This window comes from Crocodylus siamensis, chromosome 2, assembly GCF_052110815.1.
Source record: "Crocodylus siamensis isolate JL-2025a chromosome 2, ASM5211081v1, whole genome shotgun sequence".
In the NCBI taxonomy this organism is placed as follows: Eukaryota; Metazoa; Chordata; order Crocodylia; family Crocodylidae; genus Crocodylus; species Crocodylus siamensis.
The window spans coordinates 176,721,170-176,741,143 of record NC_143396.1 but is presented as its reverse complement, the minus strand read 5'-3'; the positions used below and the strand labels follow the sequence as shown (position 1 = coordinate 176,741,143).

General features: G+C 45.9%; 1 protein-coding gene and 1 long non-coding RNA gene across 4 annotated transcripts in view; one reads left to right on the top strand and one right to left on the bottom strand.

Moving 5' to 3' along the window:
- Positions 1-2,283, bottom strand: part of PNPLA2 (patatin like domain 2, triacylglycerol lipase) — a 55,587-nt gene extending 53,304 nt beyond the window's left edge. Inside the window, exon 1 of the mRNA XM_090032423.1 lies at positions 2,013-2,283. Coding sequence (XP_089888549.1) covers positions 2,013-2,199 — 187 coding nt within the window. The 5' untranslated portion in view covers positions 2,200-2,283. The remainder of the gene's footprint in view (positions 1-2,012) is intronic.
- A 142-nt stretch (positions 2,284-2,425) lies between these two features.
- On the top strand, positions 2,426-19,948 carry LOC149871387 (uncharacterized). 3 transcript variants are annotated; one of them, XR_016440218.1, is made up of 5 exons: positions 2,426-2,696; positions 7,227-7,358; positions 7,893-7,999; positions 15,061-15,222; positions 16,328-19,948. It is a non-coding gene; the product is annotated as an uncharacterized LOC149871387 (long non-coding RNA). The 3 variants fall into 3 exon arrangements; XR_016440217.1 differs by having other exon boundaries at positions 7,871-7,999; XR_016440216.1 differs by having other exon boundaries at positions 7,744-7,999.
- Positions 19,949-19,974: the final 26 nt, after the last annotated feature.

Here is a 19,974-nt window from a genome sequence, read left to right as displayed (position 1 = left end):
TCCAGTTGCATAAGCTGAAGCCCATTAAGAACAAAGCTGCGAAAGTAATGACTCCACTGTAAGCAAGCATCAACAATGGTCCAGACCTCAGGCTGACAGGCATCTTTCTACATCTGTATGTCAATGCTTTGAAGTAAGTCCACAGAGAACTTATTAACAAAGTAGCTGCTCTTTTAAAAACAGCTCTAGTAATTGGTTATAACTCCCACAGCTCTCAACTTTTTTTTTTTTTTTGGATGCAAGGCACTCAGAAAATGCCAGCTCTTAGCTTTCACTCATTCTTTTAACTACAGAAAAATAACAGAGCAATTCTTCTGTTGCAAAAAGCCCAGCCCAGAGCAGATCAGAACATGTTTGGCACTCTGGATTCCTATATTAAAACCCTGGGTTTAATCTTCTGAATCACGTTCAAGTGTTTGTACACTGAACAGTGCAAACATTCCCCAACACCCTCAAGGCACCCTTAAAAGACTCTCAGAGCAGTCAGGTTGAATAACTGCCCTATATCTAGCCAAACAGTTAGCTACACACTGGGAGCAACACATTAATAGTGGCTATTTTCACTTTGTTTCTCTGTATTTAGTCTGTATATAATAGGACTGCATAATCACAAATCCCAAAAGGATATATTTAGGTGGAATACAGAGCAGTAGTCATCTTATAGATGCAGATGCATATGAAAGAGTGAGAAAGCAGAAAACCGGAACATTTCTTCCTATCACTGCTCTTGTTGCAAAGTAATTCAAGAGCCTCAAATCTAGATCTCTATAATTTCACAGCTAAGAGGCAAATTGTATAAGTGCACAGTGGAAGAGGAGAATAGCTAGGAGTGTGTGTGTGTGTGTGTGTGTGTGTGTGTGTGTGTGTGTGTGTGTTAAATAAAATATTTAAATGAGTGAAGTCTGTTCTAGCTATTCCATCCATCCTAAATAGGTCTTCCTCCAGCGAGAAAGCAGAAAAATAAGTACCAAGAGATGACAATTAAATGGATTCCTGCCCCTGCCCACCCACATACACACATTTAAAATAGCACTTTGAGGCCCCAAACAAAATCAGGACCCCACCAAGTCACAGATGCCCCATGTACACAGAATGGAGGGGACGGGTGAAACTAGTCAGCAAAGCTGCTTGGGACCAGCTCTTACATCAGGATGTACCTATTCCAGAAGAATTCCTGGGCAGATGTGTTTTTTTTTGTCCTGACATAACAATCATTCTGCACTTGCCCTACACTCTGTGAGGGGGACAGAGTGGGTTTTATTCCAGAACAGACACTAGCTGGTTCCGTGCTGGTTCCAAGTAGTGGCCCTGTTTAGATCAGCCACCCCTCTCCTCAAAAGATCAGCCATATCCCCCAGAGCTTCTATATGCACAGGAAAGAAACAGATGTGTGACAGGGGTGGGTTTTCTTCCCTTTTAGCCAGAGCCACCTTCCTGAAGGCAGAAGAGTTTGCATGTTAGTGTCTAACCCCAAGCAAAGAAGGAAGAGCTTCCCCTTGGTCTCCCCAGACATCCTTAACCCTTTCCCTGCCAGGACACACCTCCCTTCTAGGTAGCACGTGTCAAGGACCATACACCCACACAGTGACCCTTCAGAAGGGGCAAGTTACAGGACCCCCCCCAACACCCCAGAGCAGGGGCCAACTACAGAACCCCCCCAACTCAAGAGCAGGGATGGGTTATGGGATCACCCAGCACCCCAAAGCAGGGACAGGTAACAGAATACACCCTGCAGCTCCACCCCAGAGCAGGGGCAAGTTATGGGTCCACCCCCAGCACCACCACCCCAGAGCAGGGATGGGTTTCAGGCACCCCAGCACCGGGGCAGGTTACAGGACACCCCACTCCCCCCAGCCAGAGCAGAGATAAGTTATGAGAACCCCCAATATCCTAGAGCAAGGGCATGCTTTAGGACAATCCCCGCCACCACCACCCCAGAGCAGGGATGAATTACAGGACCCCAAAGCCCCCCAGAGCAGGGGCAGGTTACAGGCTCCCCTTTACCCCCTTACCCAGGCAGGCTCCGGCAACCAGCGCTGTAGCCGTGAGGGCTCCAGCCGAGGCCCCATAGATGGTCTTGGCATTGGCCACCAGAAAGGGGGCCCGCTCCTGGAGGCAGCTGGCCACACCGATGTGATAAACCCCCAGGAAACCGCAGCCCGCGAAGGAGATATTCCAGCTCGAGTCCGGGGGGAACATCTCGGCGGGGCGGGGGGTAGCGGCGCTCTTGGCGGCGGGAGGGGACAGAGCCCTCTCCGAGCTCTAACCCGCGTCCGCACCTGCCCGATCAGGTGACTGGCGAGGGCGGGAGGGAACCGGCTATATAGGGCCGCGGCGCACACGGGGCGCGGCGGCTCAGTGGCTCCAGCACCAATCCGCGCGCGGCCAAGGGCCGCCCCGCCCCGCCCCCCGGGGTGGAGCCAAGCCGGCGTGAGGAAAACAGCCGGGAGGAGAAAGCGGCGGCAGCCATGGAGCGCGCTGGCAGGGCCTGGACTTCAAGGGGTTGTTTCAGCCCCATATAGGTATAGGATAGATTAAGGGACAGCTTCTGTTGTCAGAAAGTGGGTGAGGGATATGTCAGTACCTTTCTGTTAAGTATCGATGCGTGAACCCGTAATTATATAAGAAGCAAGGGTAAGATGTTCACTGAATAACACTGGAGTTTTAAGCAAAGTGAATGAGACGTTGTTTATCATGTAAGTATTATGTCATTTCTTGAAATTGTATTTGTATTCCCTTTGCGAGGCCTCAGGTGGGGTCCTTTTTAAATCTGTTTGATATTGCCTGTTTTCTAATAAAATGTTACCAAAAAAAAAAAGCATGGCTCCCTGCCTGGGCCCCGGGCCAGGCAGGGAGGGAGGAGGTCAGAAGACAGGGTGGGTAGGCACTTTTCTAGACTAAGATATATATACACACGTGCACACACACATAGACACAGATACCCCCGCACACACAGATGCATACAGATACACACACACACACAAGCTTTTGTGAACCCAAGCTCGCTTCCTCAGACTCAGTAAAAAGAGGGGTGGAAAGCAGACTATAACGAGGAAAAAGAATACACACATAGATACCAGGTACCCCCCCCCACACACACACACACACACTGCATGGGCGCATGCGCACACACAGAGAGATCCACTACACAGACACACAGGACACAAGCTTTTGCAAACCCAAGTTCATGTCCTCAGAAGCAGTAAAAGGAGGGGCAGAAAGCAGACTACAGGGAGGAAAGAGAATACACACCTGTGTGCACACATATAGACCACCACCCATGCATATCCACAGACATACAGGACAAGCTTGTGTGAACCCAAGTTCATTTCCTCAGAAGCAGTAAAGGGAGGGGCAGAAAACAGACTAGAAGGAGGAAAGAGAATATAGGGTACAAGAGACGAGAGGGGGAAGCCAAAAAGGGGAGGAGGGCAGGGCTAGGAGAGTAAAGCAAACAGCAGCAAACCTGTAGGAACCCTGTGGGGGGGGGGGTGTCACCAAAGCATATCCAGGGAATGTGATAAGAATCCTGGTTTAAGCCATAAGAACATAAGTGCTGCCATTTCCTGGGTTGCACCCTAGCTCCATCCTGCCCAGACTTCCCTGTTACAGTGGCAACAAATCGGCCTGTGTCATACAGGGACAGACAGCAGGTGCTGAAAGGGAGAGGGAGCTGGGCATGACCAGGGTTTTGTTCCCACGGCTCCTCTCTCACTTGTAGCCTCCAGCATTTCAGGTGGAGGAAGCCCCAGTTCAGAGGCTGCACCGCTAACTCCTGTGCTCCATAGTACCTGATGCTTCTTTTCGCCAAGAGTTTGTCCCATCCCTTTGTGAATCTGGCTGAACTGGCAGCTTCCATAGCACATGGTGGCAGGGAGTTCCATACTTGAATGACACACTGGGGGAAAGAAATTCCTTGTGTTAGTTTTAAACTTAGTGCCTATTAATTTAATTTAGGGACCCCTCTAGTTCTTGTGTTGTGTGTGAAAGTAAATAATAAACCCCTATCTACTTTATTTTCACTATTTAGTATTTTGTAAACCCTTATAATATCCCCCCCTAAAGTGTCTTTTCTAAACTGAGCAGACCCAGCTTCTTTAATCTTTCCTCATATGGAAGGCCCTCCATACCACTGATCATCCCTGTTGCCCTTCTATGTCCTTTCTGAGGTGCAAGGACCAGAACTGGGCATAGTATTCAAGGACTGGTTGGACACACCATGGATTTATAAAGGGGTATAATGATAGTTAACATAATCTAGTCTGTGGATGATTTCTTGTTTCACAATTTCCCATTCAAACTGATTTTTAAAGGGTATTTTTTCGTTTGTTTGAGAACAGCAATGGAGTGTGAGGGTACAAAGGCAGGCTGGTGAGGGAGTGCAGGAAACTGCAGGGCTGTGGTGTTGGATCTTAAATGGTACCCATGAACCCACTTGAAGATAATGGGCCCTCCTGCATAATTTTTACTCCCTGTAGCTCTTAGCACCTGCAACCAGCCCCAGCATCCCTGCAGAGCAGCAGGGTGATGACCAGTCTCTGGAAAAACATACATCACCCTCCAGGAGCACAGTTGATGTAGCAATAGTGGCTGAGGCAGGAGGCCTACACATCCTATATACATCGGGGGCAGCCAACATGCAGTGCATATGCCACAAGATCCACAAGCAGCTTCTGCATGTGGCAGATTGGAGAGGGGTGGAAAGCAGAAAGCAGAACAGCAGGTCAGGAAGAAGCAAGCAGAGCAACAGATCAGGCAGGGAGAGGGGAATCAGAATGGGAAGGAGGACACAGAGCTTAATTTGTGGCACACTGGCCGAAAAGGTTGGCATCCCCACTGCTATACTTCATTTCAGTAGCCAATTTAATTTAAAGGAGATTCGGCGGCCGAATCTTTGAATCCAAATCAAACCGGGGGACCCATTAAAAGGTCCAAATTGATTCAGAGAGACTTGGAGATTTGACCATAGACTATACAGGCAGCAGTCCTCCGTGATGCTGGACATAGCTGCCTCCAGCTGGTAAACCTGTTGTGGTGGGCAGAGGGGGAAGAGGAAGGATGTGGAGGGGGAGGAGAGCAGATCAACGCCCCCACAGGGAGGGAAGGATAGGGACTGGGAAAAGCTGCCCAGCTGGGGTGGGGGTGGGGGCTCAGGACTCAGGGAGGGGGGCTCCTGCTACTGCATGCAAGAGCCACCAGAGGAGTCACTGGAAAAGCAGCTCTCAGACTGGCAGTGCGTGGTGGTATGCAGTGGTGGGAGCCCCCCTCCCCCAAGTCCCACACCCTGGCTGGGTAGCTTGTCCCAGTCCCAATCCCTCCCTTGCTGTGGGGGCATTGATCTGCCCTCCACCCCACCCCATCACTACAGATTTAACCAGGTGGAGGCAGCTGTGTCCAGTCATTGAGGACTGCTGCCTGTATAGTCTATGACTGAATCTCCAGATCCAAATCGGTCGAATCAAATCAGGACTGTGATTTGAGTCACCAAATCAAATCACTGTCCCTCCAAATCAGCCGAACCCAAATCCAGAGCAAATACTTGCTGCTTTGCACAGGCCTAATCATTATACCTAACAAAACTACATTACAAAAAAAAAAAAAAAAAATGCATGTGTACCCATTCAGCCATCACGTTAAGGCCACAGAATCAAGCACACTAACATTACAAAGAGCAGGATTGTGGGTAGCTGTCATGTCATTATTTGACTTTGTGATGCACACACACAATAATACTATCTTTAAGTAGATGAGCTATTTCAGGTGCCCAACACCTGTGCCCTATTGAGCACTATCCAATATTTTACATATTCAAAGCCTATCTCCCAGTGACTTCAATCGCAGCTGCCAGTGCTCAGCACTTCTAACCAATTGGACTACCGAGTTTGAGTTTGGGCCAGCAGAAAGCAAGGAACACACCACCATAAGAGGTCTAGTTTAAGTGACTTTCCCAGCATCACATAGGATGTCTGTGACAGAGGCAGAGAACAGGTCCAAATACTATTATAACCACAAAGCCATCCTTTCTCTTCCTGAAATCCCTGCATTCCTTAAATGTCTCCCTTCTGCAAGAAATAAGGCAAAGGATCTAGAGAGAACAGCCTTCTTTGCTACACAACCCTAATTCAGCTCAAGAACTGGAGTCCTGTAAAAGATCAAGATAAACACACATAATAGGTAACCAAATTAAGATTGCTCAGGAAACTTTAATTTTGGCATTTCACAACTACGGAGCGCTTAAATTTGCAATCTAATAATGTTTCATGTGCAACTTCCTAGTTTTGTTTTGTTTTTAAAAAAAGCAAAACAAAAATCCTGCAAAAAACAGGATTTTATCATGCGTTTTCTACTGCCATCCAGCTGATGAATCAAGTGGATGTCAACCTTCAGATCCACCATACAGGCCTCTACCACTTGATCTTAAGGAGTAATTGGCAGCAAGTCCATACTATATATGGACCAGCACTAGCTGGGCATGAGACGTACATTTGGTCAGTAGGTTTCATAGGTATTTTGTGGCCACAAAGGAATGGTGGGACTGGGGGAATTCTTGGTTCCTTTTCAGGCTCTGGAGACTCACGTTCTAGTAGTTACAGATCTTTCTCCAGATCTTCTGCTCCTGTCCAGTCACATCTCCTTCTGCAGCTGCTCATTCCTCTCTCCTCCACTTACAGGTTCTCATCCCAGGCCCTTCATTTTTATTAAATCCCAATCTCCAGCTGAGGTCTATTCCCCACTCCCCGATCCTGGATCTGGGTATCCCTCCTCCCAAGTACTCTACCTTCCCCCCCACCCCTCTGCTTGTCTTCCTCCTCCTTTTGGTTCCCAGTCCACCATGCTGGCCATATTAAAATAACAAGATAAAACTAAACAAAATTATAAAATAAGGTCACATTGGGAAAGGAGGGGCTGTTTCTGAGAACCTATGACCCCAGCTATGCATCAGAAAGTATACTCTTCCCTCTCTTCAGTTATACCAATGTTGACAATTTTCTCAGTTTATTGGAGTTATGTATTGAGTCAGCAGCAGTTGCCACTACCACTGCTCACCCCCCACCCCCCGTCCACCCCTTGCCTCCATGCTTTCAACTGTCCACAGCAGACATTGGCATCGATAGGAACTGTGGAAGCACAGAACCCACAAGGTTAGGGCCCTAACCCGAGAACTAGGAGTGGGGGTGCAAAGTCAGTTTGCAAAAAAGTGTTCAGAGCTGTTCTCCACTTTTCAGGCTCCACACAGAATCAACAGCAAGAGAAAGAGGCCAAGAGCTAATCCTATGACTCAGACTCTGGTAATCTTCCAGCTGAAGACCATTAAGGCCTTTTCCTGGACCACTGAATATAGGATCACCATCATGGAGGTATCAGGGATATTATACCATGCAAGCTATTACATAGTCTTGATGCTTTTCTCCAATGAGTTGATAGACAGAGGCCCTAGTTGTTTCTATAAGAAACTAGCATATTTGTTGCCAGAGAATCCAGGCACAAGGACTAGGCTCCAAGCATTGTGCTCTAGAGCTATAGCCAGCCTTCCCCAGGGAAACCACTTCCTGGAGATCTCTAACCCATAGGGGTAGCAAAGGGAAGCCTCCAAAACATCGCCTTTACATGGAAGTAATTTTCCTGGAGTAAGGCAGTGACAAAAAACTTAAGGCTGTTGTTTTTGACTTTGTCCAAGAGAAACAAACAGATTGCATGATGCAGGGTGGGTGATCCTTACATCTGTGTGCTCCATTCTCATAGGGGAACAGGGAACAGAGGATTAATACACCAACAAATTTCACTGTGACAATTCTTTCTGGGCCTGACACAAAACCCATTTAAATCAATGGAAAGGATCCTATTTATCAGCCTTTATCTACCTGTCCAGATTTTCTTCTGCTTTGGTTAAGACAGCAACAGATCAGCCCAGCCACAGAAGAGACATCTCCAGTCTCACCTATGCTGGGAATGGGCCACTCTGGCAGAAGTTCTGGTGGCAGATGGTACCTGGTACAAGGTAGGTCACCAGAGTATGTACATGACTTCGATGAACTTTGCATGGCTTCTGCTGGAACCATGCAAGTGCCTTGCAACAGCTGTGTTGGCAAAGTACGAGGTGCACCCCGGGAAGGAACCAGCTGCTGAAGGTGCTGCCAAAGCTAACAGAAGCCATGGGGCTACACACACATACCTTCTGCCAGGCAGCAACAGAAGATCTCTTTCACTGGGAGAAGTGATGTTACTCTTGATTAGGACTTCTGCCACCACAAAGCAGCTACAAATGTAAATGCACTAGTGAGCCCTGCCACAAATGTGAATGCACTGATGAGTCCTACCAGCAAGATTATGGCACAGATTAGCCCACACATGCATTATGAATTGTAGTTTTGACCCATAGAAACACTGTAAAGTAACAATGAGGAACATGAACAGGAGAATTAAATACAACCGAGAAAGAATGGAAATCTCTCTCTCCCCTAAATGGATGCAGTGCTCGTTAGATTAATTATATATATTAAGCATATGAGCAAATAAGAGCAAGTTAGAACATCAAGGGGAGTTGCAATAGAAACAATAGCAGGGAAGAGGCCAAACCAGAAAGGCAGTGCCTCTTAAGCATCAAACAGCTTCTATGTGAATGGAACACACTTAATGGTTCTCAGTCAGGAAACTGTTTTCTGTTGCAAACAGGAAGCTACTTTTATATCAGAAGAGGGACATACTAATAGAAACTACAGTTGTTTTTGGTTAATACACATATATAAATAAATAGCCTCATTTCAGTTAAGGCTCAGTCCTTAACAATGCATAATGTAAGAAGACAAGACAGAGGCTCTCTCTAAACTCACAACCCTTACCAATTATAACAGTATTATTCTATCTGTACCTAGCAGCTGCATATGCTTATTCCATTATCAGTTAAATTTTTTACTGTTCAACTTGTATATCATAGCCAATAGTATGAGCACTACATGCAATTAAATTGGGATATTAAAAAAAAGAGAAAAGAAGAGAGAAGAGACATGCTTCCTGTGCAGGCCAGACTAGTTTCTTCTTACCCCTACATCAACATGAGGTTGCTGCAGTAACCAGGCCATCCAGGTAACTCATATACCCTCCCTTTCTAGAGGGGAAAACACACCCCAAGTATCAAACTAAATACCATCCAGCAGTCAACAGATGGAGTCAGCCACCCTTCCCCATGAACCTATTTTCTCTTCCAAACATGCAAGTTAGATGTTCTAACTTGCTCTTGGGCAATATATTCAGGCTCTTATCCTCACAGGAATTAGCATACCAGCTTGCTGAGCAGCCATATAAATAGCCTCCCCAGCATCTGGGGAGCTTAAACCCACCACTTACAAGAGGTGGTGAGCTCTGGAAACCTCAGGCAACTTAACTAGCTAGCTTCCTCTATAGTACTAACCTGCACTGCTTTTATTCTCAGGCACTCCAGCTCTCTAGAGAACCCCAACCCCAAAAATTCTTTTCACCCATCATTACTGCTTTTATATTTCCCCATCCCAGTATGCCTGCTTTAGTCATATAACCCTTATCTTCCAAATTCAGTCCACATCTCCTCCACCTACTGAGGCAAGTTAAATCTGGCACAGGTGTGCCTGGGCTTCAGCCCTCTTAAAGGGCTAGTTCACCCTATAACACTGTAACACAGTGGTTCTTAACCTTTTTTTAATTCAAAGCACCCCTTATTAGACTTGAGGCACACTTGGAAAATGCCTGGTCTTGCTTTTTTCTCATTTTTTGACTACAGAAAAATGAGAGAACATTTTTTTCTGTTGCAAAGAACTCAGGAAGACCACTATAGGTCCGAATTATTTTCATACTATAGATTCCTATTTGAAATCTCTGGGTTTATCTCGTGAATCATGTTTGCACACCTAACAGTGCTAACATTGTGTGGTATGCTGTGGCACCCTTGAAAGGATCTTAAGGCACCCCAGGGTGCTGTAGCATCCTGACTGAGAATTATAACCATAGCACCTGAGAAATCAGGCTGTTGCCTGCAAAAGCTTATGCCTTTCTAAATGAGTCAGTCTTTAAGGTGCCACGCTGCCCTATCTTTGCCTGTAACACCAGTATAACCGTTGCAGTTTAAATGCATACTTTAGACAGTACCAAAAACAGGCTTTCCTACACTGGAAAGGCTAAAGGAATCACTACCGTCCATGTTTCACAGAGGAGCAGCTGAGACACTAAAAGTGAAGCCACTGCCACCCAGCCATGATCACAGAGAGAATTCATGGTAGGGCAGGGTTTTGAACTTAGCTAATTTGACAGTCCCCTTGCTATTGTTTTGACCGTGAGACCGGCCTTTCCCTCAGACTAACATTTCATCTTCCTCTTTCCCTACGCTTTGCAAAACAGCAGGGTTCACACTGTATTTGAAAAACAACAATGCAGCGGCTGTACTGTTTTTGATCAACAACTAGTTCAGATCCCTTAGCTATTTACGTCATTTAGCCTTTGGCCTTCAAAGTTACACAGCTGAGGTCTCAGTGATTGCATGACAAAACAGCACAGCGTTGCAAAGACTGTTGAAATAAACCCAGGGAATAGCAGTTTCCTGCAAAACACTTCCTGGATCATTTGTATGATAAGAAAATGTTGGGAGATAAACACAGTCATTATTTTATTTGCCAAGTGGCGCTCCCCAAAGCCAGTGGTTTTGTTACTGGTATTTATTTATTTTTCTGCAAGATAGCAGGGGGCAGAGAAACATATGTAATTGTCAAATGCATCATGTCAGCAGGATGTACACTACTGACTTGCTTCTGTGTTCATCAAAAGTTGCTTAATTCATGCCCATAGGACATGGAGCATATAATGAGAATGTTTTTCCATCAGTGTTTTCCTTAGATGCTTTTTTGTTGCATAGTGTGTGCTCTATTAAGGTGCTTTACCTTATTGCACATAAAGAAAGCAGGCACTAGGTTGGTTGCTTCCAGCTTTCAAATGTCAGACTACAACAGTTTTTCTTCAGCTGCCTAGAAACTAACCCAGCTCTCATTCAAGACTTCCCTTGACTTTATGGAGTGTGATCAAACCCTTAGCTCATTTGGTCCTTGGAAGGGCTTAAATACTTCCAAAATCACCCTTGTTCTTTGTGACTGGATTCTAGTCTTTAAATAGAGTTTAGCTTCACTTGCCTAGGCCTATGCAGTCTTTGGTGTATGAAGTCTTGTTTTAGTAGTATTGGGATATTTGTTTCTACAACTATCAATTTGTGGGTATTTCTTTTCCTTTACAAATTCATTCTAAATTTAGTGCAGTTAAGGAATGCCAGATTATTGGCCTTGGAATACGTATAGCCAGCATACATCAGAAAAAATTCCCTGTTGACATGCTTCAGACCCATTTTGGAGAGGTGCCTCTAAGGGCAAGAGAGCCATTCATCTAATCCTTGTTTTTAATTCAGGGAGTGCTAGTAAACGTGTCAGCTGCAGTAGGTTTCCTTCATATGAATGCAGAGTGTCTGTCGTTTCTCCCCACCCCGACTTCCATGGGCTCCACCCATAAAGAGCAGTTTGCAAAATTAGGGCCTTAGAAACTACACTAAGGTCACCAGCAGAATTTTTAGAGGCCACCAGGGAGCCACCACTTTATCACTATTTCCAATAGTACCCAGATGTACTTGTTGTTTTCCAAGTAGAAGAGATGGCACAGGACACCCTCTCTGCCCCAAGTAGTGACTCACTGTTCCCTGAGAGGAAGTACAATCAACATCCCAGAGACAAAAGCCTGCCTATGTCCCAGGCATCCCTGTTAGTAAGTCACTCTTTCATGCAAACTGCTTTATCATAATTATAATCTGGTCCTAACATAACCTCCAGGCGAAAGGTTTGGTTTCGTTTTATTTCCCAAGATTGCCATGAAATTTCCTCCACTGAAGGTTTTTCAGAACATGTTGGACAAAGCTCCACCAGAGATGGTCTAGGTAGATGTCATCCTGCCTCAGAACAAGGCAGGGGACTAGCACTAGATGACCTCTTAAGGGCTCCTCCTAGGCTTACCATCCTGTGCTTCTCTGGAAGAATACAATATTTGCAATACACCACTGATTTTGTGGCCTTCCTATTGAAAGTTATTGTAGCAGCTGAAAAGGAGGAGTTTCTAGCAAGAAAAAAACTAATCAGACCAGAAAAGTACCTACAGAAGTGAAGTAACAGTTCGGCTTCACATGAACTGCATTTACTAGGTCGGACCATTGAAGCATCTTGCCCAATATCTGGTCTCACACAGTGGCAGAGTGTGCATATTGAGAGGAAAAGTGAATTTTCCACCACTTGCTCCTCTCTCACCACCACTTTCAGCATTCAGAGGTTTGGGGAATTCTGATTCAGAAGCTGCTACCATGTTCAATACCTACTGATGGACCTCCCCTCCAATGAATTTTTCCAATCCCTTAGGTGAGTTCAACAACCAGCCTCCACTTGTGGAAACAAGTTCCCCAAGTCAGATGCATACTAGGTGCATCTACACGAGACATATACTGCACAGTAAACTAATTAGCTCCATAGTAAATGTCTTATATCTATGTGTGTGGCCCTATTAGACCACAGAAAAATAATAAAATCAGCAGCAGGGTGGTACTTGCAAATACAATTACTATCCTGCTGCAGAGTGCAGCAGTGTACGTGTAGATGCTGATGTAGCTGGCTACAGCATGAGGGTGCTTCAGTGCAGGGGCTGCCTGCTGGCTAGCCCTGCACTGGAGTATCCTCTTGCCCCAACCAGCCCTTCTGCATCATGTTGAGCTGGGTCAAAGCAAACTCAGGCTGGTAGGCTGATCCCCTGGGGCCTCTGCCAACTGCGACTGCTCTGACCCAGCTTAACAGGCTGTGGTCCCCGGCACATGTTCAAACAATATGCCCAGGAGCAATAAATTCTGGCACTATATGCACCAGAGTTTATTGTTGCATGTTAATAGCATGTGTAGATGTGCCTGCTGTGTGATAAAGAACTGCCTTCTGTTGGTTTTACATCTGCTTCCCAATAGTTTCATTTAATGTCCCCTAGTACATCCCTCCACCCCTGAACAGCAAAGGACTTGCTGATTATTTAAGGTAGGTCACTACCTTGTGGCTATGTTGGAAACTCTACCATCATAGCTGTTAGACAGAGGTAGTTAACTATTAGTCTGAAGTTGGGCAGAAGACACAAAAGGATTTTAACTTTAAGAGTAACTTGTGCAGAAAGGAGGTTGTAGCATACCAAAGTTTGAGCAAGTAAGTTTTAAGAGTGCCACTACTCTGCTTTTTACAGTATTTAGTACATACAAGCTGTTCTAGAAGAGGACATGATGTTTTCTCTTATGCAGGGAAGTCAAACTCACCTGGGGCCGTGGGCCACATCTGGACTGTGGGGCTCCTTGCAGGCTGGATCCAACTTGGGGCATGAGGGCTGCCATAATGGCCACCATCACAATGGTGTGGGGTCCCACAGCAGTGGGGTGGTGCAGGTCCCAGCATAAGGAGCACAAGGTCTGGCAGGGGTGATGGCGTCAAAAGTTTACTGCTTGTTTCAGCACCATTGCTGATGGCCATGCCCAACAGGGACAAAAAGGCCCAACTCCTGGTACTCTCTGGTAGCCCAGATATAGACACTCTGAGGGCCAAATTCAGCCCATGAACCAAATGTTTGTCACCTCTGCCATAGACTCCAGAAAACACAAGACAGTAGCAAGTGATCTGAAGATAGATAAATTGCTTCTCATTATTGTGGTAAAGGTCACTTTTCTAGCCTGACTCTGTAGCTCACTTCTACCTTGATTTCAATGGAATTTGAATCAAACCTAGAAGGTGTTTGCATGCCTCTTCAGTTGAACCAGCTGCTTTTGTAATACACCCTGTGGTGGGTCACGAGGGGGCACTCCTGCACTGTTCCACCCACCTCATTGCCCAACCAAAAACCACACTTCAGTTGCCTCTTCTGCGGTGCCCACATCTGGCCAACACCCTCCCTAGAGCATACCCGCAAGCCTGGGGTAAACACTACCACCACCAGGGCCTTAGTTCTGTTAGGGCTCTGTGCCTCCTGGCGTATACGGACCCTGTAGACCTTGGGGTTGCTTAGCCCACCGTGGTATTTTGGGGTGCTTCTTTTAGCCTGAAGCATTCACAGGTAGCCTCCTCTATGGGAGGACAGTAAAAAGCTGCGCCCACCTTAGCCAGCAGAGCAAAGGGGCTATAAAGGCTAGTCTCACACTCATAAGCCTTTATAGCAAGGCTTGCTATAACAGATAGCTTTACTGGTCAAAGAGGGTGAGAGTGAGGAAGGAATACAAAACAATGGAAACTTGAAAGAAAACCTGCTTGAGCAAAGCAGAGTGGGCTTGTTGGCCCTTTTGATATGCGTTCAGTTAATTTAATCCTAAATTACTAGCTAAATTTCAGCTAAGTTACTCATATGTTCATCCAGAGACTGATGGAGCTATGGAAGACTTTTGCTTGTTTCAGCATCCCAAAAAATGTCTACCCCTCCCAAGAGGAAGTGACCCTTTTTATCAGTTTTCTGACCTCATCACTAAGTCCCAACCAGAAACAGGCACTATTGGATGCAGACCAAGCCTTTTAAAAGTCGTCAGCATCACCAGGTAGAAGGACCCGTGACACCAAACTGCTTCAGCAGGTACTTGGGCAGGAACTTGAGACAAAGGGTCTCTGCACCATAAGGGGGGATGTGAGGTCTCAGACCCAGGGACTGAGAAAGTGAGCGGATGATTTCTTCACACACCCAAGCTGGATGAAGATCGGAAATCATCACACTGTAATATGCCTCACACTCCTGCAAGACACTAGGTTATGGTCCATCTGCTTAAGAGACTTTTTGCAGGTAAACTTTAACTGCTCCGTCATGCTGACTGATGAGATTAGCAGAATCTTACTCATGGGCAATCATCCCAAAAATAGTAAATACAGAAAGACAGCACATTATGAAATCAAGCTATGGCTTATTATTTTGCATTGAGGATATTCAGTTCTCTGTTGTGCTAATTCCTCCTTTTTCTACACAAGGAGGGGGAAATGCACTTAAATTCTGTCTCTTTTACTGTCGTAGCTCAAGTTAGCAATACTCCTGCCAGCATGTGCCGAGATACACCCCAACTATTCCTACATGACTGCTTGGAGTTTCATGCCTCACCTATGAGGGAAGCAAAGGAAGATTAAGTTGTCTCTGCCACAATCATCTTAAGGTCTCACACTGAGAATTTAGTTTCAGGTGAGGATTTGTTTATTTATTCCTGCAGTCATGCAGGGGCTTGGACCAAATAACTCTTGAAGTCCCTTCCAATTCTCTGGCTCTATTTCTTTCATTAACACTGGGCACATCTAACACATGCATATTAATACACATCAATAGACTCTGGTGCATATTGCGCTGGAGTTGATTTCTCCTAGGCACCACATTTACATGGGCACCTGGGACCACAGCATATTGAACTGGGTTGGAGCAACCCTGGCTGGCAGGGGGCCCAGGGGAGTCAGTCTGCCTGTGTGGGGCTGCTCCAACCCATCTTAATATGCTGAGGGCAGGGTACACATTATACTTTGAGTCTTGTGGGGGCTTGACATGAAGTTAGAGCAGTTCATTGATTAACAAGTCCACCTAAGTTTCCCCCTCTCCCTGGTTATGAATTTCAAATCTTACTGGGGGGCTTTTGTCTCTTGTGGGTTGGGGGGGGCAGGGGGGAACTCAGCCCCTCCAAGCTCCCCCGTAATTCAGACCTTGGCACCAGGGCTGGCTGGGGCACAAAGGTGCTTCAGGGCAGGGCTAACCCACACGCTGAAGTACACTTGGGCCCCAGCCAGCTGGGTCAGCACCTATACCTGCATTACTATGCACAAAAAAAAACTCCACAGCAAGATAATACTTGTATTTACAATTACTAACCTGTTGCAGAGTTAATTAGTTTCCTGTGGCCTAGTAGGGCCGCACATGTAGACAGCGAGATGTTTGCTGTGGAACTAATTAGGCATTTCCGCAGTAAATGTCTCAATTTAGATGTACCCACTGAGAATTTGTTCAATTAATATGAATTGCCTAATCTGTCAGTATAAGTGCCTTCTGATGTAGAAAACAGGCCATCACCTACCAGGGTTTGGTCAAAGTAGGACATCACCTACCAGGGTTTGGTCCAAGTTACTTGCTGTGGAGAGGGAAAATCTATGATCTGTCTGCATAACTTGCAATTTCAGAGGTACTAGAGAGGTTAGGAGGGGTTCATCCAATGACTGGCACTCAGGATTCATATTCCTCACAGTTAGTGAGAAAGGGTTTATCTTGGGTACAAATATGGCTGCTAACATCTGAACATCTCTCACAGTGCTTATCCTCAGAACAGTCTTATGAGGAAGAAGAGGAAATCACATAATTTACCCATGGAAAACAGAGGAACAGAGCTCCAAGACCCAAAAGTCAGACAGAAAGTCTGCGCTGGAGCAGGGAGTGACTGTGGGTCTCCCATGTCTCAGACTAACATCCTACTCACTGGGCAATCCTTCCTTTTTCATCTGAGATCACTCTTGAAAGACAGTAGATGACCACTGCTCCTGAGTCTGCCTGGGATTCTCAAACTGCATGTTCCTAAGTGCCCTGAAGCATGTGGTTCAGCAAGCCAGTCTAGCATACTCCTACATTACAGGACTGAGCTCAGAACACAGTAGTCAAGGCCACATTCATTCAGTGGTAATGGTGGCACTGCAGCCTGCGTAGTCTTGACCCAGCTGGGGCAGAGAAAAGTCCATAACTACCAGAAGTGACCAAACCACTAGGCTATATCGTACTCTGTTGTAATGGCCTATGCTAGGCTTCAAAAACTCAGATCACCTAAATAAGTGTCCTGTTCACATGGGCTTTCTTTCTGGTCAAATGCATCTTGGATTTTTTGCTGCAAAAATAGCACAGCCTTAGCTGGAGAGACAAAGTAGAGATATCACACATACCTCCCACCCACCCTGTGGCATTGTCATGGGAGGTAGAAGATGGGAGTTTGAGTCCTCTCAGGCAAAGACACCCAGGTTTCCAACCAACCAGATAAGGGCTCAAACCACTGACATACTGTATAAAAGATGGCATTACTATAGCTATTGCTTTAAAAGCAGAGAGGGAGCCAGTTCTCTCTTCGGAAAAAACATGATTTAGGCATTTGCACTGTAACAGAGGGTTCTGGACTGTGAAACCCAGACTGAGATATGCAGCTGAGCCTCTGGAAAGAACAAGATTTAAGACATACCCTATTGACTGGCTTTAGCCACTCCCAACCTACTCCCATACGTTTACATACGATTGACAAGATAAACCCAGGGGTGCACGTCCAGATGGGCAGGAACATGTGCTTTGCAGTGCCTCAAAGGCTTTTGAGGTGCCACAAAACACACGTTGCATGTCAAAAGCTTCTCCACACTTCATATTTGCAGCGTGGAGCCAAATATACCAGGAAATCCCAGTATGTAAAAAAAAAGCCAAAAAAGAAGGGCAGTGCACATGGCTGCAGCATATGCATCCCAAAACTGGAGCCTGGCTGTCAGCCAGGCTCTGCGCATCCCCTATCACACCCAGGGCAATTTGCTGTGCACCAGAGTACTCATGCACTCAGGGACAAGCAGTACAGCTATGTGCCACTGCTATTTTTCCATGGGGAAACGTATGTGCACACTTGTTTGGACATGCCCAGAGATTTCAAAAAGGAATTTCCAATGTCAAAAACATTCCGACCTGTGGTGGGTTTTCTGAGCTCTTTACAACAGAATTGCTCTAGTATTTTTCTGTAGTCGAGAAAAAAGTAAATGCTAAGAACTGGCGTTTTCTGAGGGGTGGCTTGAGCCCAACAAGTTGAGAAGCACTGGGTTAACTGCATCCACACTAGTCAGGGGTTTTGTTGCTATAGCATAAGCACAACATGTGAGTCACACAACTTGTACACATAGCAATGATACACAAAACTGTAATAACACTGCATGCCTGAGTTAACTTCCCAAATGCCGTGACAATCAAGCACACCGAGCATAACTGGTAGGCAGTGATCTCATATGTGTGCCTTACAAGTTGAAGAAACAGTTATGCAATGCTTTCTGGTATGTTAGCAGGGCCAACCCTAGGAGGGTGTGGGGCATCTTAAGAGCCAGGGAGCAAGGGCTGCAGAGTGGGATGGAGGTGGCAGCCCCGGCTCTGGTGCTGAGGGTGCTGCTGCTGGCGCAGCGTGCCCGAGGGGGCTGCCTGCAACACAGAGCAGCAGAGGTGAGGGCCACGCAGGGCAAGCCAGGCTGGGTCAGGGACTCCCTTGCAGCAGGGCCCCCCACAAGCTGAGGTGCCCAGTAGCCAGGCTGTTCTGCGGGGCAGACGTTAAGCAGCACATCTGCCACAGCCCTCAGATGTCAAAGTGCAGGGCCTGGGGTGGTTGCCCCCATTTGCTGCATCCTGGGGACAGCCCTGTCTGTTGGAAAAGTGAGTCTTATGGAATTTGTTAGACAAGAACACAGGCAGAAAGGAATACATTAAGTCTTTCCCCTTCTGTTTGCATGCTTTTCAAGTTTTGAAGGCAAGGGGTGTGCCCTGCTGAAATGTTGATTGAAGAATTTAGTTTTGTTTACTAGTTCCATAGGAAAATTTTATGGTGATTTTGACCTACGCAGCTCTAAATGACCTTGGACCTATTTCTCTAGAGCAGCAATTCCCAACAAGGGTGCCGCAGGATGCCATGCAATGTTAAGCACTGTTAGGTGGGAAAACATGATTCACATGATAAATCCAGAGATTTCAAATAGGAATCCAGTGTTGAAACCATTCTGACCTGCTGTGGAGTTCTTTACAAAAATGACTCTGTTTTTCCAGTCAAAAAATGAGTGAAAAATGAGGCTGGGACCCCTGCGAAAATGTTGAGTCTAAAAAGGTTGAGAACCCCTGATCTGCAGGACCACCTCTCATCTCACAGCATACAGCCAAATCTTAACCGCACTCGAAGTCCAACTCATTTAAGGAAGCAGCCAGCAGAATGCTCTGTATTGGCTCATTATTCTGACATCCAAGTAAACAGCAACACCCGCCCAACATTTAAGGCCTGAAAGTCCCAAATATTTTATACCCCATTTCTGTTCTCATCAACTAATACACCCTCAGTAAAAGGAACCTCACAAGGACACACCAGGAAAAGCTCACTAATCTAATTCTATCACAGGCTCCAATTAGGGATAGCAGGTAAGTAGAGAAAGTAAAGCATGTGTCCATGCTGTCTTGATAGCAAATATGGGAGTGCCGAGAAGGATGCCCCACCCTTTTAATCTCCCTCAGCCACACAAAAGCCTAGAAATTAATCAGTGTAGCCAGTTTAGTGTGATCCTGAGCATGAGCCCAAGACTCTGCCCAGGCTCCATCACAGATGCATTTCTTGGCATACAAAGGGATAAAAAAAAAAAGGCGGGGTGGTGGGTAGTCTTTTCTTCTGGATACTTCTATTTTCCACAGGAAAAAACTGTTTTCTAGTAAGCTCCTGACTTATGAAAGGAGGAAGCTTCCTCGTGACTTCAATGGCCTTTGAATAAAAAGCCCTTGGAAAGTGGGATCTAAATGAGTCATACTGTAATTTTTATTTATTGTACGACGTATCCAACTACAAGCTGGAAGCAAATTATAGCCTACTGACATTTTATTGATGCTATTTCTAGAGCTTGGCAAAGAAAATTATTCTGAAGCAATACTAATTTACAAAAAAATGGCATTCTCTCCACAACATGTTTAGTAATGACTTGGCAGATTCTAAAGTAATTAGTGTTTATGGCTAAACTAATATTTACATAGTTAGAACTCCTTTCAGAGGGGGAGTGAGTTTAAGTTATGATTAGGTAGAAATTATGCCTATAAGCCCTACCCAAACACTGTAGCTATAGACAAAAACTATATCCAAGCCCACATTTAGGTGCCTCGGCTTCAGATTTTCAAAAATGCCCAAGTGAGCTTAGACAAGTCCCACTGGTT